General features: G+C 55.6%; 1 protein-coding gene across 3 annotated transcripts in view; it reads right to left on the reverse strand.

The window, feature by feature from the left end:
• Nucleotides 1-26,569, reverse strand: part of esr2a (estrogen receptor 2a) — a 402,250-nt gene that overhangs the window by 84,088 nt on the left and 291,593 nt on the right. For all 3 annotated transcript variants that reach the window (XM_087989559.1, XM_087989560.1, XM_087989561.1), the window contains exons 5-6: nucleotides 3,747-4,052; nucleotides 2,681-2,819 (exon numbers count right to left, since the gene is read on the reverse strand). In XM_087989559.1, coding sequence (XP_087845685.1) covers nucleotides 2,681-2,819; nucleotides 3,747-4,052 — 445 coding nt within the window. The remainder of the gene's footprint in view (nucleotides 1-2,680; nucleotides 2,820-3,746; nucleotides 4,053-26,569) is intronic.

Genomic DNA, 26,569 nt, shown 5'->3' on the forward strand with positions numbered 1-26,569 from the left:
GTCAGTGCTGAGGGAGTGCAGCACTGTCAGAGGGTCAGTGCTGAGGGAGTGCCGCACTGTCGGAGGGTCAGTGCTGAGGGAGTGCCGCACTGTTGGAGGGTCAGTGCTGAGGGAGTGCCGCACTGTCGGAGGGTCAGTGCTGAGGGAGTGCCGCACTGTCAGAGGGTCAGTGCTGAGGGAGTACTGCACTGTCAGAGGGTCAGTGCTGAGGGAGTGCCGCACTGTTGGAGGGTCAGTGCTGAGGGAGTGCCGCACTGTCGGAGCGTCACTGCTGAGGGAGTGCCGCACTGTCGGAGGGTCAGTGCCGAGGGAGTGCTGCACTGTCAGAGGGTCAGTGCTGAGGGAGTGCCGCACTTTCAGAGGGTCAGTGCCGAGGGAGTGCTGCACTGTCAGAGGGTCAGTGCTGAGGGAGTGCCGCACTGTCGGAGGGTCAGTGCAGAGGGAGTGCCGCACTGTCAGAGGGTCAGTGCTGAGGGAGTGTTACACTGTCGGAGGGTCAGTGCTGAGGGATTGCCGCACTGTCAGAGGGTCAGTGCTGAGGGAGTGTTACACTGTCGGAGGGTCAGTGCTGAGGGAGTGCTGCACTGTCGGAGGTTCAGTGCTGAGGGAGTGCCGCACTGTCAGAGGGTCAGTGCTGAGGGAGTGTTACACTGTCGGAGGGTCAGTGCTGAGGGAGTGTTACACTGTCGGAGGGCCAGTGCTGAGGGACTGCTGCACTATCGGAGGGTCAGTGCTGAGGGAGTGCCGCACTGTCAGAGGGTCAGTACTGAGGGAGTGCCACACTGTCGGAGCGTCAGTGTGGAGGGCGTGCCGCACTGTCGAAGAGTCAGTGCTGAGGGTGTGCTGCACTGTCAGAGGGTCAGTGCTGAGGGAGTACTGCACTGTCAGAGGGTCAGTGCTGAGGGAGTGCTGCACTGTCAGAGGGTCAGTGCTGAGGGAGTGCTGCACTGTCAGAGGGTCAGTGCTGAGGGAGTACTGCACTGTCAGAGGGTCAGTGCTGAGGGAGTGTTACACTGTCGGAGGGTCAGTGCTGAGGGATTGCCGCACTGTCAGAGGGTCAGTGCTGAGGGAGTGTTACACTGTCGGAGGGTCAGTGCTGAGGGAGTGCTGCACTGTCGGTGGGTCAGTGCTGAGGGAGTGCCGCACTGTCAGAGGGTCAGTGCTGAGGGAGTGTTACACTGTCGGAGGGTCAGTGCTGAGGGAGTGTTACACTGTCGGAGGGCCAGTGCTGAGGGAGTGCCACACTGTCGGAGCGTCAGTGTGGAGGGAGTGCTGCACTGTCAGAGGGTCAGTGCTGAGGGAGTACTGCACTGTCAGAGGGTCAGTGCTGAGGGAGTGCTGCACTGTCAGAGGGTCAGTGCTGAGGGAGTGCCGCACTGTCGAAGAGTCAGTGCTGAGGGAGTGCTGCACTGTCAGAGGGTCAGTGCTGAGGGAGTGCCGCACTGTCGAAGAGTCAGTGCTGAGGGACTGCTGCACTGTCAGAGGGTCAGTGCTGAGGGAGTACTGCACTGTCAGAGGGTCAGTGCTGAGGGAGTACTGCACTGTCAGAGGGTCAGTGCTGAGGGAGTGCCGCACTGTCGGAGGGTCAGTGCTGAGGGAGTACTGCACTGTCATGGGTCAGTACTGAGGGAGTGCCGCACTGTTGGAGGGTCAGTGCTGAGGGAGTGCCGCACTGTCAGAGGGTCAGTGCTGAGGGAGTGCCGCACTGTCAGAGGTTCAGTGCTGAGGGAGTGCCGCACTGTCGGAGGGTCAGTGCTGAGGGAGTGCCGCACTGTCAGAGGGTCAGTGCTGAGGGAGTGCCGCACTGTCGGAGGGTCAGTGCTGAGGGAGTGCCGCACTGTTGGAGGGTCAGTGCTGAGGGAGTGCCGCACTGTCAGAGGGTCAGTGCTGAGGGAGTGCCGCACTGTCGGAGGGTCAGTGCTGAGGGAGTGCTGCACTGTCGGAGGGTCAGTGCTGAGGGAGTGCCGCACTGTCGGAGGGTCAGTGCTGAGGGAGTGCCGCACTGTCGGAGGGTCAGTGCTGAGGGAGTGCTGCACTGTCGGAGGGTCAGTGCTGAGGGAGTGCCGCACTGTCGGAGGGTCAGTGCTGAGGGAGTGCCGCACTGTTGGAGGGTCAGTGCTGAGGGAGTGCTGCACTGTCGGAGGGTCAGTGCTGAGGGAGTGCTGCACTGTCGGAGGGTCAGTGCTGAGGGAGTGCCGCACTGTCGGAGGGTCAGTGCTGAGGGAGTGCTGCACTGTCGGAGGGTCAGTGCTGAGGGAGTGCCGCACTGTCGGAGGGTCAGTACTGAGGGAGTGCTGCACTGTCGGAGGGTCAGTGCTGAGGGAGTGCCGCACTGTCGGAGGGTCAGTGCTGAGGGAGTGCCGCACTGTCGGAGGGTCAGTGCTGAGGGAGTGCTGCACTGTCGGAGGGTCAGTGCTGAGGGAGTGCCGCACTGTCGGAGGGTCAGTGCTGAGGGAGTACCGCACTGTCAGAGGGTCAGTGCTGAGGGAGTGCTGCACTGTCGGAGGGTCAGTGCTTAGTCATATCACTTTGGGGACACGGCACCTCACACCTCCTTTTCCAATAAGAGACCTTCAGGTCTGGATGCCCTGAGGGGATCGGGTCTGGTCCAGAACAATGTCCATTTTGTTCATGTCCACAAGGCACAGTGTGGGTTTGGAAGCAGAGAGCCGTCACTTACCGGTCCAGAATGAGGTCGGGGGCAAACAGCAGCTTTCCAGGATATTCAATCGACCTCCACATTAAGCCGACCATGAGCACCTCCAACCAGCAGCACTCCAGCAACTGTACCTGGTCATGGAGATCCAACTCCAGGAAACCTACACAACCAGATCACATCACACTGCAGCTCTGTGCCAGGACCCAGACAACACTCACACACACACACAGGGACACAGGACAGCTCCCTCTACACTGTCCCCCATCAAACACTCCCAGGACAGGGACAGCACGGGGTTAGATACAGAGTGAAGCTCCCTCTACACTGTCCCCATCAAACACTCCCAGGACAGGGACAGCACGGGGTTAGATACAGAGTGAAGCTCCCTCTACACTGTCCCCATCAAACACTCCCAGGGACAGGGACAGCGTGGGGTTAGATACAGAGTAAAGCTCCCTCTACACTGTCCCCATCAAACACTCCCAGGGACAGGGACAGCACAGGGTTAGATACAGAGTAAAGCTCCCTCTACACTGTCCCCATCAAACACTCCCAGGGACAGGGACAGCATGGGGTTAGATACAGAGTAAAGTTCCCTCTACACTGTCCCCTATCAAACACTCCCAGGACAGGGACAGCACGGGGTTATATACAGAGTAAAGCTCCCTCTACACTGTCCCCATCAAACACTCCCAGGGACAGGGACAGCGTGGGGTTAGATACAGAGTAAAGCTCCCTCTACACTGTCCCCATCAAACACTCCCAGGGACAGGGACAGCACAGGGTTAGATACAGAGTAAAGCTCCCTCTACACTGTCCCCATCAAACACTCCCAGGGACAGGGACAGCATGGGGTTAGATACAGAGTAAAGTTCCCTCTACACTGTCCCCTATCAAACACTCCCAGGACAGGGACAGCACGGGGTTATATACAGAGTAAAGCTCCCTCTACACTGTCCCCATCAAACACTCCCAGGACAGGGACAGCATGGGGGTTAGGTGCAGAATAAAGCTCCCTCTACACTGTCCCCCGATCCCAGGGACAGGGACAGTCCGGGGGTTGGGTAACTTTCTGACGAACCCTTACCTGGGACTTTCTTTGCCCATGCGATCATATGAACCAATTCCCTGTCGGCCAGGTTGGTCAGTGACATCATCATGGAGGCCTCAGTGTAGGGTTTGTTGGGTTGTTTCAGTGAGTAGACGTTGGGAGGTTCTGCCTCTAACAGGGAGCTCAGCAGCTTCTCGGGGCCCAGTTGTCCCAGACATGGTGCAGCGATGTTGGTCAGCTCACTTTCCACCCGCCTCTTCCCCCTGGCCCCGTGCTGGCTCTGAGGACTGACAATGCGGCTCTGCTTGTTCAAGCGATAACTACAACGGTCCCTCCGTGTGTCTGTCAGAGAGAGAGAGGGACAGAGAGAGTGAGGCGTAAACCCTGGGAAAGGCTGGCAGAGAGTGTCCTGTTCCTCTCCATGGCCCAGTCCTGACCACATCCAAAACACAGCTGACTGGGACCCTGGGCCTCTGCGTCCACCTCCAAAAGCCCTTCCTGATGAAGGGCTTCTGCCCGAAACATCGATTTTCCTGCTCCTCGGATGCTGCCTGAACTGCTGTGCTCTTCCAGCACTACTATTCCAGAATCTGGTCTCCAGCATCTGCAGTCATTGTTTTTACCGAGTTCACCTCCAAGCTGCATATACACTCCAGCCACTTCCTGGTCACTCCTGAGGACAGGTAACCATTACACACATTGTGACAGGACATGAGGAGTGGACAGATGGAGGCAGAGGGTGGGATTGAGGGAGAGAGTGTGAGGGACACGGGGAGAGTGTGTGAGGGACACAGGGAGAGTGTGTGAGGGACACGGGGAGAGTGCGTGAGGGACACGGGGAGAGGGAGTGAGGGACACGGGGAGTGTGTGTGAGGGACACGGGGAGTGTTTGTGAGGAACACGGGGAGAGTGTGTGAGGGACACGGGGAGAGGGAGTGAGGGACACGGGGAGTGTGTGTGAGGGACACGGGGAGTGTGTGTGAGGGACACGGGAAGAGGGAGTGAGGGACACGGGGAGAGTGTGTGAGGGACACGGGGAGAGTGTGTGAGGGACACGGGGAGAGGGAGTGAGGGACACGGGGAGAGGGAGTGAGGGACACGGGGAGAGGGAGTGAGAGACACGGGGAGTGTGTGTGAGGGACACGGGGAGTGTGTGTGAGGGACATGGGGAGAGGGTGTGAGGGACACGGCAGAGGGAGTGAGGGACACGGGGAGAGTGTGTGAGGGACACGGGGAGAGTATGTGAGGGACACGGGGAGAGAGTGTGAGGGACACGGGGAGAGGGAGTGAGGGACACGGGGAGAGTGTGTGAGGGACACGGGGAGAGGGAGTGAGGGACACGGGGAGTGTGTGTGAGGGACACGGGGAGTGTGTGTGAGGGACACGGGGAGAGGGTGTGAGGGACACGGCAGAGGGAGTGAGGGACACGGGGAGAGTGTGTGAGAGACACGGGGAGAGTGTGTGAGAGACACGGGGAGAGGGAGTGAGGGACACGGGGAAAGGGAGTGAGAGACACGGGGAGAGGGTGTGAGGGACACGGGGAGAGTGTGTGAGAGACACGGGGAGAGTGTGTGAGAGACACGGGGAGAGGGAGTGAGGGACACGGGGAGAGGGTGTGAGAGACACGGGGAGAGTGTGTGAGAGACACGGGGAGAGGGAGTGAGGGACACGGGGAGAGGGAGTGAGGGACACGGGGAGAGTGTGTGAGGGACACGGGGAGTGAGTGTGAGGGACACGGGGAGAGTGTGTGAGAGACACGGAGAGAGGGTGTGAGGACATGGGGAGAGAGTGTGAGGAACACGGGGAGAGTGTGTGAGGGACACGGGGAGAGGGAGTGAGGGACACGGGGAGTGTGTGTGAGGGACACGGGGAGTGTGTGTGAGGGACACGGGGAGAGGGAGTGAGGGACACGGGGAGAGTGTGTGAGGGACACGGGGAGAGTGTGTGAGGGACACGGGGAGAGGGAGTGAGGGACACGGGGAGAGGGAGTGAGGGACACGGGGAGAGGGAGTGAGAGACACGGGGAGAGTGTGTGAGGGACACGGGGAGAGTATGTGAGGGACACGGGGAGAGAGTGTGAGGGACACGGGGAGAGAGTGTGAGGGACACGGGGAGAGGGAGTGAGGGACACGGGGAGAGTGTGTGAGGGACACGGGGAGAGGGAGTGAGGGACACGGGGAGTGTGTGTGAGGGACACGGGGAGTGTGTGTGAGGGACACGGGGAGAGGGTGTGAGGGACACGGCAGAGGGAGTGAGGGACACGGGGAGAGTGTGTGAGGGACACGGGGAGAGTGTGTGAGAGACACGGGGAGAGGGAGTGAGGGACACGGGGAAAGGGAGTGAGAGACACGGGGAGAGGGTGTGAGGGACACGGGGAGAGTGTGTGAGAGACACGGGGAGAGTGTGTGATAGACACGGGGAGAGGGAGTGAGGGACACGGGGAGAGGGTGTGAGAGACACGGGGAGAGTGTGTGAGAGACACGGGGAGAGGGAGTGAGGGACACGGGGAGAGGGAGTGAGGGACACGGGGAGAGTGTGTGAGGGACACGGGGAGTGAGTGTGAGGGACACAGGGAGAGTGTGTGAGAGACACGGAGAGAGGGTGTGAGGACATGGGGAGAGAGTGTGAGGGACACGAGGAGAGTGTGTGAGAGACACGGGGAGAGTGTATGAGAGACCCGGGGAGAGTGTGTGAGAGACACGGGGAGAGTGTATGAGAGACCCGGGGAGAGTGTGTGAGAGACACGGGGAGAGGGAGTGAGGGACACGGGGAGAGTGTGTGAGGGACACGGGGAGTGTGTGAGGGACATGGGGAGAGAGAGTGAGGGACACGGGGAGAGTGTGTGAGAGACACGGGGTGAGGGAGTGAGAGACACGGGGAGAGGGAGTGAGAGACATGGGGAGAGGGTGTGAGGGACATGGGGAGAGGGTGTGAGGGACATGGGGAGAGGGTGTGAGGACATGGGGAGAGAGTGTGAGGGACACGGGGAGAGTGTGTGAGAGACACGGGGAGAGTGTGTGAGAGACACGGGGAGAGTGTATGAGAGACCCGGGGAGAGTGTGTGAGAGACACGGGGAGAGGGAGTGAGGGACATGGGGAGAGGGAGTGAGGGACACGGGGAGAGTGTGTGAGGGACACGGGGAGTGTGTGAAGGACAAGGGGAGAGAGTGTGAGGGACACGGGGAGAGTGTGTGAGAGACACGGGGTGAGGGAGTGAGAGACACGGGGAGAGGGAGTGAGGGACACGGGGAGAGTGTGTGAGGGACACGGGGAGTGTGTGAGGGACACGGGGGAGGGAGTGAGAGACATGGGGAGAGTGTGTGAGGGACACGGGGAGAGGGTGTGAGGGACACGGGGAGAGTGTGTGAGGGACACAGGGAGAGGGTGTGAAAGATACGGGGAGAGGGAGTGAGGGACATTGGGAGAGGGTGAGGGGTACGGGGAGAGGGTGTGAAGGACACGGGGAGAGGGAGTGAGAGACACGGGGAGAGGGAGTGAGGGACACGGGGAGAGTGTGTGAGGTACACGGGGGAGGGAGTGAGGGACACGGGGAGAGGATGTGAGGGACAAGGGGAGAGGGTGTGAGGGACACGGGGAGAGGGAGTGAGGGACACGGGGAGAGTGTGTGTGGGACACGGGGACAGGGTTAGGGACACGGGGAGAGTGTGTGAGGGACATGGGGAGAGTGTGTGAGGGACATGGGGAGAGGGTGAGGGACACGGGGAGAGGGTGTGAGGGACACGGGGAGAGTGTGAGGGACACGGGGAGAGTGTGTGAAAGATACGGGGAGAGGGAGTGAGGGACATTGGGAGAGGGTGAGGGGTACGGGGAGAGGGTGTGAAGGACACGGGGAGAGGGAGTGAGAGACACGGGGAGAGGGAGTGAGGGACACGGGGAGAGGGTGTGAGGGACACAGGGAGAGTGTGTGAGGGACATTGGGAGAGGGTGAGGGATACGGGGAGAGTGTGTGAGGGACACGGGGAGAGGGAGTGAGAGACACGGGGAGAGTGTGTGAGGGACATGGGGAGAGTGTGTGAGGGACACGGGGAGAGGGTGTGAGAGACACGGGGAGAGTGTGTGAGAGACACGGGGAGAGGGAGTGAGGGACACGGGGAGAGGGAGTGAGAGACACGGGGAGTGTGTGTGAGGGACACGGGGAGTGTGTGTGAGGGACACGGGGAGAGGGTGTGAGGGACACGGCAGAGGGAGTGAGGGACACGGGGAGAGTGTGTGAGGGACACGGGGAGAGTATGTGAGGGACACGGGGAGAGAGTGTGAGGGACACGGGGAGAGGGAGTGAGGGACACGGGGAGAGTGTGTGAGGGACACGGGGAGAGGGAGTGAGGGACACGGGGAGTGTGTGTGAGGGACACGGGGAGTGTGTGTGAGGGACACGGGGAGAGGGTGTGAGGGACACGGCAGAGGGAGTGAGGGACACGGGGAGAGTGTGTGAGAGACACGGGGAGAGTGTGTGAGAGACACGGGGAGAGGGAGTGAGAGACACGGGGAAAGGGAGTGAGAGACACGGGGAGAGGGTGTGAGGGACACGGGGAGAGTGTGTGAGAGACACGGGGAGAGTGTGTGAGAGACACGGGGAGAGGGAGTGAGGGACACGGGGAGAGGGTGTGAGAGACACGGGGAGAGTGTGTGAGAGACACGGGGAGAGGGAGTGAGGGACACGGGGAGAGGGAGTGAGGGACACGGGGAGAGTGTGTGAGGGACACGGGGAGTGAGTGTGAGGGACACGGGGAGAGTGTGTGAGAGACACGGAGAGAGGGTGTGAGGACATGGGGAGAGAGTGTGAGGAACACGGGGAGAGTGTGTGAGGGACACGGGGAGAGGGAGTGAGGGACACGGGGAGTGTGTGTGAGGGACACGGGGAGTGTGTGTGAGGGACACGGGGAGAGGGAGTGAGGGACACGGGGAGAGTGTGTGAGGGACACGGGGAGAGTGTGTGAGGGACACGGGGAGAGGGAGTGAGGGACACGGGGAGAGGGAGTGAGGGACACGGGGAGAGGGAGTGAGAGACACGGGGAGAGTGTGTGAGGGACACGGGGAGAGTATGTGAGGGACACGGGGAGAGAGTGTGAGGGACACGGGGAGAGAGTGTGAGGGACACGGGGAGAGGGAGTGAGGGACACGGGGAGAGTGTGTGAGGGACACGGGGAGAGGGAGTGAGGGACACGGGGAGTGTGTGTGAGGGACACGGGGAGTGTGTGTGAGGGACACGGGGAGAGGGTGTGAGGGACACGGCAGAGGGAGTGAGGGACACGGGGAGAGTGTGTGAGGGACACGGGGAGAGTGTGTGAGAGACACGGGGAGAGGGAGTGAGGGACACGGGGAAAGGGAGTGAGAGACACGGGGAGAGGGTGTGAGGGACACGGGGAGAGTGTGTGAGAGACACGGGGAGAGTGTGTGAGAGACACGGGGAGAGGGAGTGAGGGACACGGGGAGAGGGTGTGAGAGACACGGGGAGAGTGTGTGAGAGACACGGGGAGAGGGAGTGAGGGACACGGGGAGAGGGAGTGAGGGACACGGGGAGAGTGTGTGAGGGACACGGGGAGTGAGTGTGAGGGACACAGGGAGAGTGTGTGAGAGACACGGAGAGAGGGTGTGAGGACATGGGGAGAGAGTGTGAGGGACACGAGGAGAGTGTGTGAGAGACACGGGGAGAGTGTATGAGAGACCCGGGGAGAGTGTGTGAGAGACACGGGGAGAGTGTATGAGAGACCCGGGGAGAGTGTGTGAGAGACACGGGGAGAGGGAGTGAGGGACACGGGGAGAGTGTGTGAGGGACACGGGGAGTGTGTGAGGGACATGGGGAGAGAGAGTGAGGGACACGGGGAGAGTGTGTGAGAGACACGGGGTGAGGGAGTGAGAGACACGGGGAGAGGGAGTGAGAGACATGGGGAGAGGGTGTGAGGGACATGGGGAGAGGGTGTGAGGGACATGGGGAGAGGGTGTGAGGGACATGGGGAGAGGGTGTGAGGACATGGGGAGAGAGTGTAAGGGACACGGGGAGAGTGTGTGAGAGACACGGGGAGAGTGTGTGAGAGACACGGGGAGAGTGTATGAGAGACCCGGGGAGAGTGTGTGAGAGACACGGGGAGAGGGAGTGAGGGACATGGGGAGAGGGAGTGAGGGACACGGGGAGAGTGTGTGAGGGACACGGGGAGTGTGTGAAGGACAAGGGGAGAGAGTGTGAGGGACACGGGGAGAGTGTGTGAGAGACACGGGGTGAGGGAGTGAGAGACACGGGGAGAGGGAGTGAGGGACACGGGGAGAGTGTGTGAGGGACACGGGGAGTGTGTGAGGGACACGGGGGAGGGAGTGAGAGACATGGGGAGAGTGTGTGAGGGACACGGGGAGAGGGTGTGAGGGACACGGGGAGAGTGTGTGAGGGACACAGGGAGAGGGTGTGAAAGATACGGGGAGAGGGAGTGAGGGACATTGGGAGAGGGTGAGGGGTACGGGGAGAGGGTGTGAAGGACACGGGGAGAGGGAGTGAGAGACACGGGGAGAGGGAGTGAGGGACACGGGGAGAGGGTGTGAGGGACACAGGGAGAGTGTGTGAGGGACATTGGGAGAGGGTGAGGGATACGGGGAGAGTGTGAGGGGTACGGGGAGAGTGTGTGAGGGACACGGGGGAGGGAGTGAGAGACATGGGGAGAGTGTGTGAGGGACACGGGGAGAGGGTGTGAGGGACACGGGGAGAGTGTGTGAGGTACACGGGGGAGGGAGTGAGGGACACGGGGAGAGGATGTGAGGGACAAGGGGAGAGGGTGTGAGGGACACGGGGAGAGGGAGTGAGGGACACGGGGAGAGTGTGTGTGGGACACGGGGACAGGGTTAGGGACACGGGGAGAGTGTGTGAGGGACATGGGGAGAGTGTGTGAGGGACATGGGGAGAGGGTGAGGGACACGGGGAGAGGGTATGAGGGACACGGGGAGAGTGTGAGGGACACGGGGAGAGTGTGTGAAAGATACGGGGAGAGGGAGTGAGGGACATTGGGAGAGGGTGAGGGGTACGGGGAGAGGGTGTGAAGGACACGGGGAGAGGGAGTGAGAGACACGGGGAGAGGGAGTGAGGGACACGGGGAGAGGGTGTGAGGGACACAGGGAGAGTGTGTGAGGAACATTGGGAGAGGGTGAGGGATACGGGGAGAGTGTGTGAGGGACACGGGGAGAGGGAGTGAGAGACACGGGGAGAGTGTGTGAGGGACATGGGGAGAGTGTGTGAGGGACACGGGGAGAGGGTGTGAGAGACACGGGGAGAGTGTGTGAGAGACACGGGGAGAGGGAGTGAGGGACACGGGGAGAGGGAGTGAGGGACATGGGGAGAGTGTGTGAGAGACACGGGGAGAGGGAGTGAGGGACATGGGGAGAGTGTGTGAGGGACACGGGGAGAGGGTGTGAGAGACACGGGGAGAGGGAGTGAGGGACACGGGGAGAGGGAGTGAGAGACACGGGGAGAGTGTGTGAGGGACACGGGGAGAGGGAGTGAGGGACACGGGGAGAGAGAGTGAGGGACACGGGGAGAGGGAGTGAGAGACACGGGGAGAGGGTGTGAGGGACACGGGGAGAGGGAGTGAGGGACACGGGGAGAGTGTGTGAGGGACACGGGGAGAGGGAGTGAGGGACACGGGGAGAGTGTGAGGGACACGGGGAGAGGGAGTGAGGGACACGGGGAGAGAGAGTGAGGGACACGGGGAGAGGGAGTGAGAGACACGGGGAGAGGGTGTGAGGGACACGGGGAGAGGGAGTGAGGGACACGGGGAGAGTGTGTGAGGGACACGGGGAGAGGGAGTGAGGGACACGGGGAGAGGGAGTGAGAGACACGGGGAGAGGGAGTGAGGGACACAGGGAGATTGTGTGTAAGGGACACGGGGAGAGTGTGTGAGAGACACGGGTAGAGTGTGTGAGAGACACGGGGAGAGGGAGTGAGGGACACGGGGAGAGGGAGTGAGGGACACGTGGAGAGGGAGTGAGAGACACGGGGCGAATGTGTGAGGGACACGGGGAGAGTGTGTGAGGGACATGGGGAGAGTGTGTGAGGGACACGGGGAGAGTGTGAGGGACACGGGGAGAGTGTGTGAGAGACACGGGGAGAGGGAGTGAGGGACACGGGGAGTGGGTGTGAGGGACACGGTGAGAGTGAGTGAGGGACATGGGGAGAGGGAGTGAGAGACACGGGGAGAGTGTTTGAGGGACACGGGGAGAGTGTGTGAGAGACACGGGGAGAGGGAGTGAGGGACACGGGGAGAGGGAGTGAGGGACACGGGGAGAGGGAGTGAGAGACACGGGGAGAGTGTGTGAGGGACACGGGGAGAGTGTGTGAGAGACACTGGGAGAGGGAGTGAGGGACACGGGGAGAGGGAGTGAGGGACACGGGGAGAGTGTGTGAGGGACAGGGGGGGAGTGTGTGAGAGACACGGGGAGAGCGAGTGAGGGACACGGGGAGAGGGAGTGAGAGACGCGGGGAGAGGGAGTGAGGGACACGGGGAGAGTCTGTGAGGGTCACGGGGAGAGTGTGAGGGAGACACGGGGAGAGTGTATGAGAGACCTGGGGAGAGGGAGTGAGAGACACGGGGAGAGTGAGTGAGGGACAAGGGGAGAGCGAGTGAGGGACACGGGGAGAGTGAGTGAGAGACACGGGGAGAGGGAGTGAGGGACACGGGGAGAGTCTGTGAGGGTCACGGGGAGAATGTGAGGGAGACACGGGGTGAGTGTATGAGAGACCCGGGGAGAGGGAGTGAGAGACATGGGGAGAGTGTGTGAGGGACACGGGGAGTGGGTGTGAGGGACACGGGGAGAGGGAGTGAGGGACACGGGGAGAGGGAGTGAGAGACACGGGGAGAGTGTGTGAGGGACACAGGGAGAGGGTGAGGGGTACGGGGAGAGTGTGTGAGGGACACGGGGGAGGGAGTGAGAGACATGGGGAGAGTGTGTGAGGGACACGGGGAGAGGGTGTGAGGGACACGGGGAGAGTGTGTGAGGGACACAGGGAGAGGGTGTGAAAGATACGGGGAGAGGGAGTGAGGGACATTGGGAGAGGGTGAGGGGTACGGGGAGAGGGTGTGAAGGACACGGGGAGAGGGAGTGAGAGACACGGGGAGAGGGAGTGAGGGACACGGGGAGAGGGTGTGAGGGACACAGGGAGAGTGTGTGAGGGACATTGGGAGAGGGTGAGGGATACGGGGAGAGTGTGAGGGGTAGGGGGAGAGTGTGAGGGACACGGGGGAGGGAGTGAGAGACATGGGGAGAGTGTGTGAGGGACACGGGGAGAGGGTGTGAGGGACACGGGGAGAGTGTGTGAGGTACACGGGGGAGGGAGTGAGGGACACGGGGAGAGGATGTGAGGGACAAGGGGAGAGGGTGTGAGGGACACGGGGAGAGGGAGTGAGGGACACGGGGAGAGTGTGTGTGGGACACGGGGACAGGGTTAGGGACACGGGGAGAGTGTGTGAGGGACATGGGGAGAGTGTGTGAGGGACATGGGGAGAGGGTGAGGGACACGGGGAGAGGGTGTGAGGGACACGGGGAGAGTGTGAGGGACACGGGGAGAGTGTGTGAAAGATACGGGGAGAGGGAGTGAGGGACATTGGGAGAGGGTGAGGGGTACGGGGAGAGGGTGTGAAGGACACGGGGAGAGGGAGTGAGAGACACGGGGAGAGGGAGTGAGGGACACGGGGAGAGGGTGTGAGGGACACAGGGAGAGTGTGTGAGGGACATTGGGAGAGGGTGAGGGATACGGGGAGAGTGTGTGAGGGACACGGGGAGAGGGAGTGAGAGACACGGGGAGAGTGTGTGAGGGACATGGGGAGAGTGTGTGAGGGACACGGGGAGAGGGTGTGAGAGACACGGGGAGAGTGTGTGAGAGACACGGGGAGAGGGAGTGAGGGACACGGGGAGAGGGAGTGAGGGACATGGGGAGAGTGTGTGAGAGACACGGGGAGAGGGAGTGAGGGACATGGGGAGAGTGTGTGAGGGACACGGGGAGAGGGTGTGAGAGACACGGGGAGAGGGAGTGAGGGACATGGGGAGAGTGTGTGAGGGACACGGGGAGAAGGAGTGAGGGACACGGGGAGAGGGAGTGAGAGACACGGGGAGAGTGTGTGAGGGACACGGGGAGAGGGAGTGAGGGACACGGGGAGAGAGAGTGAGGGACACGGGGAGAGGGAGTGAGAGACACGGGGAGAGGGTGTGAGGGACACGGGGAGAGGGAGTGAGGGACACGGGGAGTGTGTGCGAAGGATACGGGGAGAGTATGTGAGGGACACGGGGAGAGAGTGTGAGGGACACGGGGAGAGGGAGTGAGGGACATGGGCAGAGGGAGTGAGGGACACGGGGAGAGGGTGAGGGACACAGGGAGAGGGTGTGAGAGACACGGGCAGAGGGAGTGAGGGACACGGGGAGAGGGAGTGAGGGACACGGGGAGAGGGAGTGAGGGACACGGGGAGAGTGTGCGAAGGATACGGGGAGAGGGAGTGAGGGACATGGGCAGAGGGAGTGAGGGACACGGGGAGAGGGTGAGGGACACAGGGAGAGGGAGTGAGGGACACGGGGAGAGGGAGTGAGAGACCCGGGGAGAGGAAGTGAGGGACCCGGGGAGAGGGAGTGAGGGACACGGGGAGAGGGAGTGAGAGACCCGGGGAGAGGGAGTGAGGGACACCTGGAGAGGGAGTGAGGGACACGGGGAGAGTGTGTGAGAGACACGGGGAGAGTGTGTGAGGGACACAGGGAGAGGGAGTGAGGGACACGGGGAGAGTGTGTGAGAGACACGGGGAGAGTGTGTGAGGGACACAGGGAGAGGGAGTGAGAGACATGGGGAGAGTGTTTGAGGGACACGGGGAGAGTGTGTGAGGGACACGTGGAGAGTGTGAGGGACACGGGGAGAGTGTGTGAGGGACACGGGGAGAGTGTGAGGGACACGGGGAGAGGGAGTGAGGGACACGGGGAGAGGGAGTGAGGGACACAGGGAGAGGGAGTGAGGGACACGGGGAGAGGGAGTGAGGGACACGGGCAGAGGGAGTGAGGGACACGGGGAGAGTGTGTGAGGGACATGGGGAGAGGGAGTGAGGGACACGGGGAGAGGGAGTGAGGGACACCTGGAGAGGGAGTGAGGGACACGGGGAGAGTGTGTGAGGGACACGGGGAGAGTGTGTGAGGGACACGTGGAGAGTGTGAGGGACACGGGGAGAGGGAATGAGAGACATGGGGAGAGTGTTTGAGGGACACGGGGAGAGTGTGTGAGGGACACGTGGAGAGTGTGAGGGACACGGGGAGAGTGTGTGAGGGACACGGGGAGAGTGTGAGGGACACGGGGAGAGTGTGAGGGACACGTGGAGAGGGGTTTAAGCTTTGACCCGAAATAAACAATTTGCAAAGTGAAAGCATTTTATTCCAAATTGTGCTCCAGGTTTGAGGACAGAGAGAGAGATTCTGTCTCAATGTGACTGAGCAAGTTAATCTCACTGAGGTCTCTCTGTCTGTACAACACCAGGTCCCAGTCACAGGATGAGAGAGGGTGAGGAAGCTGGATCCATCAAAGTTTTACCTGCACATCCACCAATATCATCTATTGTATCCGTTGCTCCCGATGCGGTCTCCTCTACATTGGGGAGACTGGGCGCCTCCTAGCAGAGCGCTTTAGGGAACATCTCCGAGACACCCGCACCAATCAACCACACCGCCCCGTGGCCCAACATTTCAACTCCTCCTCCCACTCTGCCGAGGACATGGAGGTCCTGGGCCTCCTTCACCGCCGCTCCCTCACCACCAGATGCCTGGAGGAAGAACGCCTCATCTTCTGCCTCGGAACACTTCAACCCCAGGGCATCAATGTGGACTTCAACAGTTTCCTCATTTCCCCTTCCCCCACCTCACCCCAGTTCCAACCTTCCAGCTCAGCACTGTCCCCATGACTTGTCCTATCTGCCTATCTCCTTTTCCACCTATCCACTCCACCCTCCTCCCTGACCTATCACCTTCATCTCCTTCCCCACTCACCTATTGTACTCTATGCTACTTTCTCCCCACCCCCACCCTCCTCTAGCTTATCTCTCCACGCTTTAGGCTCTCTGCCTTTATTCCTGATGAAGTGCTTTTGCCCAAAACGTCGATTTTCCTGCTCCTTGGATGCTGCCTGAACTGCTGTGCTCTTCCAGCACCACTATAATCTAGACTGAGGAAGCTGGGACCAGCCTGGTTACTGGGTTAGAACCACAGGACAGTAACCTGGTTAGTAGGTAAGAACCACAAGATGGTAACCCAGCTACTAGGTTAGAAACACAGGACGGTAACCTGGTTACTAGGTTAGAACCACAGGACCTTCATTCCTGAAGAAGGGCTAATGCCCGAAACGTCGATTCTCCTGTTCCCTAGATGCTGCCTGACCTGCTGCGCTTTTCCAGCAACACATTTCCATCTCGAGAACCACAGGACAGCAACCTTGTTAGTAGGTTAGAACCACAGGATGGTAATCCAGTTACTAGGTTAGAACTGCAGGATGGTAACCCAGCTACTAGATTAGAACCACAGGACAGTAACCCATTTAGTAGGTTAGAACCACAAGATGGCAACCTAGTTACTAGGTTAGAACCACAGGACATTTACATTGTCATTTACATAAATGATCTGGATGCGAGCATAAGAGGTACAGTTAGTAAGTTTGCAGATGACACCAAAATTGGAGGTGTAGTGGAGAGCGAAGAGGGTTACCTCAGATTACAACAGGATCTGGACCAGATGGGCCAATGGGCTGAGAAGTGGCAGATGGAGTTTAATTCAGATAAATGCGAGGTGCTGCATTTTGGGAAAGCAAATCTTAGCAGGACTTATACACTTAATGGTAAGGTCCTAGGGAGTGTTACTGAACAAAGAGACCTTGGAGTGCAGGTTCATAGCTCCTTGAAAGTGGAGTCGCAGGTAGATAGGATAGTGAAGAAGGCGTTTGGTATGCTTTCCTTTATTGGTCAGAGTATTGAGTACAGGAGTTGGGAGGTCATGTTGCGGCTGTACAGGACATTGGTTAGGCCACTGTTGGAATATTGTGTGCAATTCTGGTCTCCTTCCTATCGGAAAGATGTTGTGAAACTTGAAAGGGTTCAGAAAAGATTTACAAGATGGGGAATCCAGAACTAGAGGCCATAGGTTTAGGGTGAGAGGGAAAGATATAAAAGAGACCTAAGGGGCAACTTTTTCACACAGAGGGTGGTGTGTGTATGGAATGAGCTGCCAGAGGATGTGGTGGAGGCTGGTACAATTACAACATTTAAGAGGCATTTGGATGGGTATATGATTAGGAAGAGTTTGGAGGGATGTGGGCCGGGTGCTGGCAGGTGGGACTAGATTGGGTTGGGATATCTGGTCAGCATGGACAGGTTGGACCGAAGGGTCTGTTTCCATGCTGTACATCTCTATGACAGTAACCTGGTTAGTAGGTTAGAACCACAGAATGGTAATCCAGTTACTAGGTTATAACTGCAGGATGATAACCCAGTTACTAGGTTAGCACCAGAGGACAGTAACCTGGTTACTAGGTTAGAACCAGAGGACAGTAACCCAGTTAGTAGGTTAGAACCACAAGACGGTAACCCAGTTACTAGCTTAGAACCACAGGACAATAACCTGGTTAGTACATTAGAGCCACAGGATGGTAATCCAGTTACTAGGTTAGAATCAGAGGACGGTAACCTGGCTACTAGGTTAGAACCACAGGACAGTAACCAAGTTACTAGGTTAGAACTGCCAGACTGTAACCTAGTTACTAGGTTAGAACCGTAGGATGGTAACCCAGTTACTAGGTTGGAACTGCAGGACGGTAACCAGGATTCACAGACATTACCTCCTTCATTAACCAGTTTTTATTAATGAGGCTCACGATGTTTTTTCAAAGTGAAGGAATATTTGGTGTTTGTGTGAAATTCTAACAGTGATACAAGAGTCTCCACCCTCCTCACAGCCAGCCTCATCAGCACGATCTCAGCTTTCGGTGAGACATTACCCCGAGGCAAAACAAACCAATCATTCAGCTCCATCGCCAATTCCAAATCTCAGCCTCCTGCATCTACACCCCACCTACCGCCATCAGTACTGACCCACCCCCCATCACTGACCCCACCCCCCATCACTGACCCCACCCACCCCAATCACTGACCCTACACACGATCACTGACCCCACCCACCCATCACTGACCCCACCCCGTCACTGACCCCACCCCCATCACTGACCCCACCCACTCCCATCACTGACCCCACACCCATCACTGACCCCACCTCCATCACTGACCCCACCCCCATCACTGACCCCACCCACTCCCATCACTGACCCCACACCCATCACTGACCCTACTCATACTCATCACTGACCCCACACCCCACTGACCCTACCCCCATCACTGACACACCCACCCCCACTGACCCCACCCACTCCCATCACTGACCCCACCCCGTCACTGACCCCACCCCATCACTGACTCCACCCACCCCAATCACTGACCCCACCCACCCATCACTGACCCCACCCACCCATCACTGACCCCACCCACCCCAATCACTGACCCTACACACGATCACTGACCCCACCCACCCATCACTGACCCCACCCACCCATCACTGACCCCACCCTGTCACTGACCCCACCCCATCACTGACCCCACCCACTCCCATCACTGACCCCACACCCATCACTGACCCCACCCCCATCACTGACCCCACCCACTCCCATCACTGACCCCACACCCATCACTGACCCTACTCATACTCATCACTGACCCCACACCCCACTGACCCTACCCCCATCACTGACACACCCACCCCCACTGACCCCACCCACCCATCACTGACCCTACCCCCATCACTGACCCTACCCACCCATCACTGACCCTACCCCCATCACTGACCCCACCTGCCCACATCACTGACCCCACACACCTCCATCACTGACCCTACCCCCATCACTGACCACACTCACCCCATCACTGACCTCACCCCCCATCACTGACCCCACCTGCCCACATCACTGACCCCACACACCCACCACTGACCCCACCCGCCCACATCACTGAGGAACAGGAGAATCGACGTTTCGGGCATAAGCCCTTCTTCGATTCTCCTGTTCCCTGGATGCTGCCTGACCTGCTGCGCTTTTCCAACAACACATTTTCAGCTCTGATCTCCAGCATCTGCAGTCCTCACTTTCTCCCCGTCCACATCACTGACCCCACCCACCCCCATCACTGACCCCACCCCATCACTGACCCCACTCCCCATCATTGACTCCACTCACCCCCATCACTGACCCCACCCTCATTTAAGCCCCTCCCAATAAACTCTCCCCCCCCATCACTGTGTACTTTCCCCCATTCTCCCCCCCCTTCCCCATTTAATCTTGTGTGAAATTTTCCTTCACAAATACACCCAGAGCCTCTGGCGTGAGGTGGAATATTTTGGAATATTGCTCCGTCTGCACATCCTGTAACCTCCATCTGTGTGACCCTCTGATCCACTTCTCCCTCTCTCTGGAGCAGCTTGAGATGGTGCTGAATCCCTGTGTTTGGGGCTGGGATGGGACAGTTACTACACCCGGATTAGGGCCAATCTCAGCTCTCCCTGTGAAAGGGGGGTTTAAATCCATTTGCAAGTCTGACTGTAACGGTGTGGGGTCCTCAGTCCCCACTCTCTCAGAGTGTGTAATCGGAGGGCTGGACAGTTCAGAGTGTACCCTGAGAGTGGGAGTCACTGCACTGTCTCACATTGTTCAGCAACAACTCGACAAAGATATACAAACACTATGTGTTTGGCATTAACACAGAAGGAAAAGCCAGACTCTGGAAATCTGAAATTCAAATGGAAAATGTCTGTGTGAAGACAAAAATTCTCTTTGATAAACGTGGACCCATTACAGTGCTGACTGGATAATATATTGCGGAGATCAGTAAACCGCAACTATTATTCATCCAACTCTAGCACAAAAAGGAAAGTAGCCTGACCACAGCTAACCAGGGAAATTCAGGACCATCTTAGACTGGAGACAGGAGATCTGAGGATTGCGGGCAGTTTAGATATCAGCAAAGGAGGACAGAGAGATTGATCAAGAAGGGAAGGTAGAGTAGAAGAAGCTTGCGGGAAACGTACACACTAACTGTAAAAGTTTCAATAGGTACGTGAAGAGAAGATCAACATAGGTCCCTTCCAGTCAGAAACCAGGGAGTCTACAATAGGGAACTAAGAAATGGCCAACCAACTAAATACAACCTTTGGTTCTGACTGAAATAACATTTACAAAGAACAAAGAAGAACAAAGACAATTTACAGCCCAGGAACAGGCCCTTCGGCCCTCCAAGCCTGAGCTGATCCAAATCCACTGTCTAAACCTGTCGGTCAATTCCTAAGCGTCTGTATCCCTCTGCTCCCCACCTACTCATGCATCTGTCCAGACGCACCTTAAATGAATCTACCGAGCCTGCCTCTACCACCTCTGCTGGCAATGCGTTCCAAACACCCACCACCCTCTGTGTGAAGTACTTGCCGTGTGTATCCCCCTTAAACTTTTCACCTCTCACCTTGAAAGCGTGACCTCTCGTTATTGAATCCTTCACCCTGGGAAAAAGCTTGTCTCTATCCACCCTGTCTATACCCTTCATGATTTTGTAAACCTCAATCAGGTCCCCCCCATCTCCTTTTTTCTAGTGAAAATAAACCTAACCTACTCAACCTCTCTTCATAGCTAGCACCTTCCATACCAGGCAACATCCTGGTAAACCTTCTCTACACCCTCTCCAAAGCATCCACATCCTTTTGGTAATGTGGCGACCAGAACTGTACAAAGTATTCTAAATGCAGCCGAACCAATGTCTTGTCCAATTTTAACATGATATAAAAGGAAATTAGGAGGGCAAACACAGGTCATGAGATGTCTTTGACAGATGGGATTAAGGAAAACCCCAAGTTTTTTTTCATCGATATTCCTACCAGAGACGGGCCAGAGCTAGACCCTAGTCCTAGGAATGAAACTGGTCAAGTGGTTGAAGTTTCAGTGGGTAGGCTTTTTGGGAATAGTGACCATAACTCTGTAAGTTTCAAAGTCATCATGGAAAGGGTTAAGGTTAGTGCAGAAGTTAAGTGACTTAACCGGGAGACGGCCGATTTCAAGATCTGGGAGCAGTTACTCGCAGGTAAGTCTACATTCAGAAAGTGGGAGCCTTTTAAAAGTAGGATAACAAGAATTCAGAGCCAATGTGAAAGGCAAGGGCGTCCCTGGGTGTGAAAGGGAGAGTGAGAGTTTGAGAAAGGAAAATCGGGAAATATACAGAGCCTTAAACAAAATGGCAGTTTTTCAAAGTTATGGAATGTACGAGGTTTGCTTAAAAAGGAAATTAGGAGGGCAATCAGGGGTCATCAGATGTCTTTGACAGATGGGATTAAGGAAAACCCCAAGTTTTTTTATAAGTATATTCAGAGTAAGAGGATTACCAGGTAAAGGGTGGGTTCTATTAGCGATCAAAGGGGTAATGTGTGCATGGAACAAGAGGACCTGGGTGACCACATTAATGAAACGTCTCATCCACCTTCTCAGACGAGAAAGACATTGTAGTTGGGGATTTCAGTTTTGATGGTGAGGTTCTAGAACACGTTAAGATTAATAGGGAGGAGGTATTTGATGTTTTAATGAGAATAAAGGTGCATAAATCCCCAGGGCCTGATGAGATGTATCCCCAGGCTACTATGGGGGGCAAGTGAGGAGATTGCTGGGTCCATGACAGGGATATTTAATATTTTGCAGGTCACAGGTGATATGCTGAAGGACTGGGGGAATAGGTAATGAAGGGCAGCAGGGATAGGCCGGGTAATTACACAGCAGCTGGTCTGATATCAGTGGGAGGGAAATTATTGGAAACAATTCTGAAGGTCAGAGTTAGTCGGTACCTGGAAAGACAGGGATTGATCAGGGTCAAGATTAGAGTGATGCTGGAAAAGCACAGCAGGTCAGGCAGCACCTGAGGAGCAGGAAAATCGATGTTTCGGGCAAAAGACCTTCATCAGGAATGCTGTGCTTTTCCAGCACCACTCTAATCTTGATTCCGATCGCCAGCATCTGCTGTCCTCATTTTCGCCCAGGGATTGATCAGGGATAGTCAGCATGGATTTGTTAGACTGTCCGACTAATTTAATTGAGTTTTTTTGAAAAGGTGTCTGAGTGCATTAGTGAGGGTAGTTGATGTGGTTTGCATGGAGTTCAGTAAGGCCTTTAACAAGGTCTCACATGGAAGGCTCATCCACAAGGTAAGAGCCCATGGGATCCAAGGAAGGTTGGCCAACTGGATCCAACATTGACTTACAAACAGAAGCAGAGGGTGATGGTGGGAGGGTTGTGTTTGTGATTGGAAGTCCGTGACCAATGGTGTACCACAGGGTTCGGTGCTGGGACCCTTTGCTGTTTGTTATGTATGTTAACATGACCTCCCAACTCCTGTACTCAATACTTTGACCAATAAAGGAAAGCATATCAAACGCCTTCTTCACTATCCTATCTACTCCACTTTCAAGGAGCTATGAACCTGCACTCCAAGGTCTCTTTGTTCAGCAACTCTCCATAGGACCTTACCATTAAGTGTATAAGTCCTGCTAAGATTTGCTTTCCCAAAATGCAGCACCTCGCATTTATCTGAATTAAACTCCATCTGCCACTTCTCAGCCCATTGGCCCATCTGGTCCAGATCCTGTTGTAATCTGAGGTAACCCTCTTCGCTGTCCACTACACCTCCAATTTTGGTGTCATCTGCAAACTTACTAACTGTACCTCTTATGCTCACATCCAAATCATTTATGTAAATGACAAAAAGTAGAGGGCCCAGCACCGATCCTTGTGGCACTCCACTGGTCACAGGTCTCCAGTCTGAAAAACAACTTTCCACCACCACCCTCTGTCTTCTACCTTTGAGCCAGTTCTGTATCCAAATGGCTAGTTCTCCCTGTATTCCATGAGGTCTAACCTTGCTAATCAGTGTCCCATGGGGAAACTTGTCGAACGCCTTACTGAAGTCCATATAGATCACATCTACTGCTCTGCCCTCATCAATCTTCTTTGTTACTTTCTCAATAACCTCAATCAAGTTTGTGAGACATGATTTCCCATGCACAAAGCCATGTTGACTATCCCGAATCAGTCCTTGCCTTTCCAAATACTTGTACATCCTGTCCCTCAGGATTCCCTCCAACAACTTCCCCACCACCGAGGTCAGGCTCACCGGTCTATAGTTCCCTGGCTTGTCTTTACCACCTTTCTTAAACAGTGGCATCACATTAGCCAACCTCTGGCACCTCATCTGTGACTATCGATGATACAAATATCTTAGCAAGAGGCCCAGCAATCACTTCCCTAGCTTCCCACAGAGTTCTACGGTACACCTGATCACCAGGGATTTATCCACCTTTCTGTGATTTAAGACATCCAGCACTTCCTCCTCTGTAATCTGGACATTTTGCAAGATGACACCATCTATTTCCCTACAGTCTATATCTTCCATATCCTTTTCAACAGTAAATACTGATGCAAAGTATTCATTTAGTATCTCCCCCATTTTCTGTGGCTCCACACAAAGGCCGCCTTGCTGATCTTTGAGGGGCCCTATTCTCTCCCGAGTTATCTTTTTGTCCTTAATATATTTGTAAAAACCCTTTGGATTCTCCTTAATTCTATTTGCCAAAACTATCTCATGTCCCCGTTTTGCCCTCCTGATTTCCCTCTTAAGTATACTCCTACTTTCTTTGTACTCTTCTAATGATTCACTCGATCTATCCTGTCCAAACCTGACATATGCTTCCTTCTTTTTCTTAACCAAACCCTCAATTTCGTTAGTCATCCAGCATTCCCTATACCTACCACCCTTCCCTTTCACCCTGACAGGAATATACTCTCTCTGGATTCTCGTTATCTCATTTCAGAAGGCTTCCCATTTTCCAGCCGTCCCTTTACCTGTGAACATCTGCCTTCAATCAGATGTAAATGACAAAACGTAGAGGGCCCAGCACTGATCCTTGTGGCACTCCACTGGTCACAGGCCTCCAGTCTGAAAAACAACCCTCCATTACCACCCTCTGTCTTCTACCTTTGAGCCAGTTCTGTATCCAAATGGCTAGTTCTCCCTGTATTCCATGAGATCTAACCTTGCTAATCAGTCTCCCATGGGGAACCTTGTCGAACGCCTTACTGAAGTCCATAGAGATCACATCTACTGCTCTGCCCTCATCAATCTTTTGAATGTTCTTGCCTATCACCGTCAAAATTGGCCTTTCTCCAATTTCGAACTTCAACTTTTAGATCTGGTCTATCCTTTTCCATCACGATTTTAAAACGAATAGAATTATGGTCACTGGCCCCAAAGTGCTTCCCCACTGACACCTCAGTCACCTGCCCTGCCTTATTTCCCAAGAGTAGGTCAAGTTTTGCACCTTCTCTAGTAGGTACATCCACATATTGAATCAGAAAATTGTCTTGTACTCACTTAAGAAATTCCTCTCCATCTAAACCTTTAATGCTATGGCAGTCCCAGTCGATGTTTGGAAAGTTTAAATCCCCTACCATAACTACCCTATTATTCTTACAGATAGCTGAGATCTCCTTACAAATTTGTTTCTCAATTTCCCTCTGACTATTGGGGGTCTATAATAAAATCCCAATAAGGTGATCATCCCTTTCTTATTTCTCAGTTCCACCCAAATAACTTCCCTGGATGTATTTCCTGGAATATCCTCCCTCTGCACAGCTGTAATACTATCTCTTATCAAAACGCCACTCCCCCTCCTCTCTTGCCTCCCTTTCTATCCTTCCTGTAGCATTTGTATCCTGGAACATTTAAGCTGCCAGTCCTGTCCATCTCTGAGCCATGTTTCCGTAATTGCTATGATATCCCAGTCCCATGTTCCTGACCATGCCCTGAGTTCATCTGCCTTTCCTATTTTGCCCCTTGCATTGAAATAAGTATGTGAGAAAATGTTTTTCCCCAGTGGGTGGTGGGAATATGGAAAGTGCTGCCTGAGAGGATGGTGAGTGAAGGTACTCCCGCAACATTTAGGAAGCATTTGGATGAGCACTTAAAATGCCAGGGCATATTTGGCTATGGACGAAATGCAGATAAATGGGATCAGTGTGGTTTGGTGTTTTTATTGGTTGGCATATACATGGTGGGCCAAAGGGGTCTATGGCTCCAACATAACAGAAATGGTGACAGACACAGGATTTTGTGAGAAGGAGGAACCAAAGGAAATCAGTATTAGTAGAGAAATGGAGTTGGGGAAATGCATGATAATTTCCTCCTCACAATTTCAGAAAGGAGGCAATTATTGCCCAGTCAGTCTGACATCAGTAGTGGGGAAAATGTTTGGACCCATTGGAAAATAGTTAATAGCTCAGCACTTAGAAATCAGTGGCAAGGTCAGACTGATTTCCAAAAGGGAAATATTTGACAAATCTACTGGAATTCTTCAAGATGTAACGAGTGGTGTTGATTGGGAGGAACCGGTGGATGTGATTTATTTGGATTTTCAGAAGGCTTTCAACAAAGTCAGGACATAAGAGATTGATGCCTGGGATTAGAAATAGTGTATTTGGGTCATGGAGTCATAGAGATGTACAACATGGAAACAGACCCTTCAGTCCAACTCATCCATGCTAACCAAATATTCCAACCTAACCTAATCCCATTTACCAGCACTTGGCCCATATCCATGCAAACCCTTCCTATTCATATACCCATCCAGATGCCTTTTAAATGTTGTAATTGTACCAGCCTCCACCACTTCCTCTGGCAGCTCATTCCAAATATGTACCACCCTCTGCATGATAAAGTTGCCCCCTGGGTCCCTTTTAAGTCTTTCCCCTCTCCCCTAGCTCAAAACCTCCAAACCTGGCAACGTCTTTGTAAATCTTTTCTGAACCCTTTCAAGTTTCACAACATCTTTCCGACGGGAAGGAGACCAGAATTGCACACAATATTCCAAAAGTGGCCTAACTAATGTCCTGACAGCCGCAACATGAACTTCCCAGCTTCTGTACTCAATGAACGATGCATTGTGTTGGATAGAGAACTGGTTATCAGACAGGACACAAAAAGTGGGAATAAATGGGTCTTTTTCCAAATGGTAAGCAGTGACTGTTGGAGTACCTCAGGGATCAGTACCCCAGCTAATCACAACATATATTACTTATTTGGAGGTTGGAACTAAACATAAATCTCCAAGTTTACAGAGAATCCAAAGCTGGGTGGGAGGGGGAGCAGTGAGGAGGATGGAGAGATGCTGCAGTGTGAGGGGGTCAGGCTGAGGGAGTGGGGAAGTACACGGCAGATGCAGTTTAATGTGGATCGGTGTGAGGTTACCCACTCTGGGAGCACAAACAGGAAGGCGGGTTATTATCTGAACGGGGATAGTCTGGGAAAGGGGAAAGTGCAACGAGACCTAGGTGTCCCTGCACACCAGTCGCTGAATTGTGCAGCTGCAGCAGGTGGGGATGGGATGATGGTCTTCACAGCGAGAGGATTCAAGTCCAGGAGCAGCGAGGTCTTGCTGCAGTTATACAGGGCCTTGGGGAGACCACACCAGGAGTATCATACACCGTTTTGGTTTCCTTATTTGGGGAAGAATGTTCTGGCGATGGCGGGAGTGCAGCGAAGGTTTCCCAGACTGATCCCTGGGATGGCAGGGCTGACGTATGAAGAGTTGGATCAGTTTGGATTATAGTTATTGAAGTTTAGAAAAATAATGGGAGATCTCACAGAAACGTAATAAATTCTAACAGGACTAGACAGGGTCAACATAGGAAAGGTGTTCCCAATGACCATGGGGATTCCAGAATGAGG

The sequence above is a fragment of the Chiloscyllium plagiosum genome, unplaced genomic scaffold (genome assembly GCF_037043375.1).
Source record: "Chiloscyllium plagiosum isolate Xiang-an unplaced genomic scaffold, Cpla_swu_hap1 HiC_scaffold_8, whole genome shotgun sequence".
Taxonomy (NCBI): domain Eukaryota; kingdom Metazoa; phylum Chordata; class Chondrichthyes; order Orectolobiformes; family Hemiscylliidae; genus Chiloscyllium; species Chiloscyllium plagiosum.